This window comes from Fulmarus glacialis, unplaced genomic scaffold (assembly GCF_000690835.1).
Source record: "Fulmarus glacialis isolate BGI_N327 unplaced genomic scaffold, ASM69083v1 scaffold14949, whole genome shotgun sequence".
Taxonomy (NCBI): Eukaryota; Metazoa; Chordata; class Aves; order Procellariiformes; family Procellariidae; genus Fulmarus; species Fulmarus glacialis.
Genome location: NW_009231511.1, coordinates 5611 through 8625, shown reverse-complemented (window position 1 = coordinate 8625; position 3015 = coordinate 5611). Strand labels below are relative to the sequence as shown.

Sequence of the window (3015 nt, the reverse complement as noted above, 5' to 3'; positions counted from 1 at the left end):
AGGATCAACCATGCAAGACCAGACAGTTTAATATGCAGATTTTTAAGGAAATATCTTCATTCTCACCCTCCCACTCCGTGCCTTGTCATTTCAGAAGCAGCAGCTCCTACAGTGAAAACTGGGTATTTCATATAATGAAACAGTAACATAGAAATAGAGTTATCAAGTCCAAGTCCCATCTATCGTAAGTAACTATATCATTATCCCTTCCAGACACTGATCAAATCCCAGTTTATGAGTAGTTTGCTTTTCACTGCTATTATACAAAATGAAAAGCTGTTCCAGAACCCCGCTGCTCTGATGATTACGAGCCTTCCTATTTTCCAACCAAAATCTTTTCACGACCAGTTTATACATGTTTGTTCCTCTACTGAGGGTTGCCCTTAACTTGAATTGTTTTTCCCCTCCCTAGTGTTTAGTCCCCCAATGTATTTATAGAAAGATCATATCCTCTTTCAAACTTCATTTTGCTAGGAATAGTAATGTTAGAAATAGACTGATGAATTTACTGTATTAGATATGGACAGACATACATACACACACAGAGGCTAGAGCACTCATTTTAAAAGAAATGCAGAAAATACAGATGAGTCAATCTTTAGTTAACAGTGCATTATTTCAAACATGTCAGCAACATATGTAAATTACAATATAAAAGACAGATCAAGTTCAAAACTGATTTTTAGGGGTTTTTAGATCTAAAGACTATCCATCTATAGAAATACCAGAAAGCCTACCTGAAATTCCATAAAACCCTAGTTTGGGAACAGTACCAAAAGCCCACAACGAATATAATTTCTAAAAAAGAGAGCTGGGAAGACTCAAAGTACATCGAGATAAAGAAGCCTTAGAGGCTAGTTTGGGCGGTAAATAATCTGCAGAAAAAGAAGAAAAAAATTAAATTGCTATTAAAAAAAACCCCTAGAAGGAAGAAAGACTGAACATACTATTTGTCTGTTTAGAGCCAATTTCATTCTTTCATAAAAATATTTCCTAGCTTTGCTGCTCTGGTACATCAATCCTGAGTACTCTAACTTTCGACTTATAATGATATTCCTTCAGATACAGCTTCACCGACGGAGGAATGGGAAGTGCATCAATACCATCGTAAGTTGTACAGTTGCAAATAACTGTTCTACATATATGTTGAAGAGAAAAAGGAAAAGTCCTGTTTAGCGGAGTGGATAAAAGTGGTTCAAAGAACATACAGGAACTCGGATCTTTGTAGTGCTCTAGGAGTCCCGTGATGTCAGGAGAATGGAAGACACAAGGATCATGGGCATCAAAGCTGAAGTTGTGATTCCACTGCTCTATCCGCGCGTGGAGGGAACGACTGTAGCGCCTGAAGCTCACAGAAAACAAATAGTCTTCTTGGGCAGAATCTCGTAACAAAAATGTTCCCTCTGGCTTTCCTTCTAGCAGCGCCTCAGCTGCATATTTATCCATGACTCCCCAGTAGCAGGGATTGTTATTGATCTGGAGAAGGTCTGGGACTAGGCAGTGGACATAATCAATCTGCGTATGGTATTTTGGAGGCGTTTCCATCCGTAGCAGCTCATCATCCGTTTCCCATTTGGGCTTGTTTCTTTTTCTAGAACTTGTGCACAGTGTTATAACTTCATCGTCGGAGTCCATATCGCTCTCATCTTTACTGCTCCTTACCACCTTACCTGTAACCAACTCAGACCTCGAATCACCCCTAGAGGAACCGCTGTCGGTAAAGTCACAGGACTGGGAGGGAGAGTCCATTCCCCCGTTGGCAATCTCATCGTCTCGCAGCTGATCCTCCCCTTCCTCATGCTGGGATAAATCAGCAATTATCCAGTCTTCCGCTTTTGGACTTATAGGGGCTGTATGTCTTTTGATCAAGTGCCACCGAAAAGCTAGCTCCGAGCGCGGAGGGAAAGGACACTTATCTAGCATTAACTCACTGATATGAATTTTTCTTTTTGATGGCAGTCCTGAGGCGTGCCGACTGCTACAATTCTTTATGGGAAAGCACTGACCCACAGCATCTTGCAGCTTCTGTTTGAGAGACCGGCCTAAAAACCTGTGACCACACGAACGGTCTAGATCCAGCTCGATAGACGAGCAGCTATATTTCCTCTCTTGGCTTCTTAAATTAGACCCCGATCTTCCCGCAGCACTTGCTGTTTCAGCGTCAGAACAGTGCTCATTCTTTTTAGACCAGGAGAGCTTCTTTCCACTCCAGACATAACCATCCTTTCGGTCCGCGCTTCTGCTCCGGCTGCTTTTGGGTCTCACGTCTGCGTTTCTAATATTACTGTCTTTATTTTCTGCCATTTTGACAGCTTTGCTTCACAAGTTGCCAGAAAGCGCACTGTATTTTTCTTGTAGGGTTTTTCTACATAAGGAAGCTTCCTTGAGGCACTTTCTGGAAATATCTAAGGAAAAAGAAAAAACAGCTAAGTTAACAGTTATGCATGCACACAACACAAGACCAATGCAGGTGTATACAGGACAACTGTGACAATTAATTGCTAACCATGTAAAAATAATACCATCAAGCCGAATTCACTAGTACACCCCACAAATACCGGCCTGATCCCTGACAAAGCTCTCTTAACTCTTCCTTGGGAAAAGCATCCTCCAGGAATAAACCATCTTAGGTGTTTTTAGAGTATCCATTCTGACTATGCAGCACAAGAGACGGTTTTAGGTGTTGGCAATCCTATTGTGCTAGGGTCCATTTTAAAGGGAAGCACTTCACGTGGCAGGTGATACTGCTTTAGCTGTTTATTGAGCAAATTCTGCATCTCTTCCAAATAACCTTTCAAGAAGGAACAAGCCAGAACAGACACAAGTAGGTCAGAGTACAAAGAGCTACTGTACCTAGATGATATGCCTGTTTGCTACTAATCCACAGGGTGGGATGCCAGAGATCTTTTTCTTAACTGACACTTTTGGGTCACTTTCCGGATAAAAAAAAATTAAATTATATCAGTCACAGATTCCGTCAATTTCTGAAAGCTGTTTTCCTCTGCCTTTTCAAAC

General features: G+C 41.3%; 1 protein-coding gene across 1 annotated transcript; it reads right to left on the bottom strand.

The window, feature by feature from the left end:
* Positions 1–547: 547 nt before the first annotated feature.
* Positions 548–2399, bottom strand: SOCS4 (suppressor of cytokine signaling 4). The gene has a single exon (XM_009584611.1). It carries the CDS (start codon positions 2302–2304, stop codon positions 994–996), a length of 1311 nt encoding a protein of 436 aa, XP_009582906.1. The 5' UTR covers positions 2305–2399; the 3' UTR covers positions 548–993.
* Positions 2400–3015: the final 616 nt, after the last annotated feature.

What these genes read in the sequence shown, in the direction of transcription:
- SOCS4 (XM_009584611.1), bottom strand. Translation starts at nt 2,304, where the DNA reads ATGGCAGAAAATAAAGACAGTAATATTAGAAACGCAGACGTGAGACCC.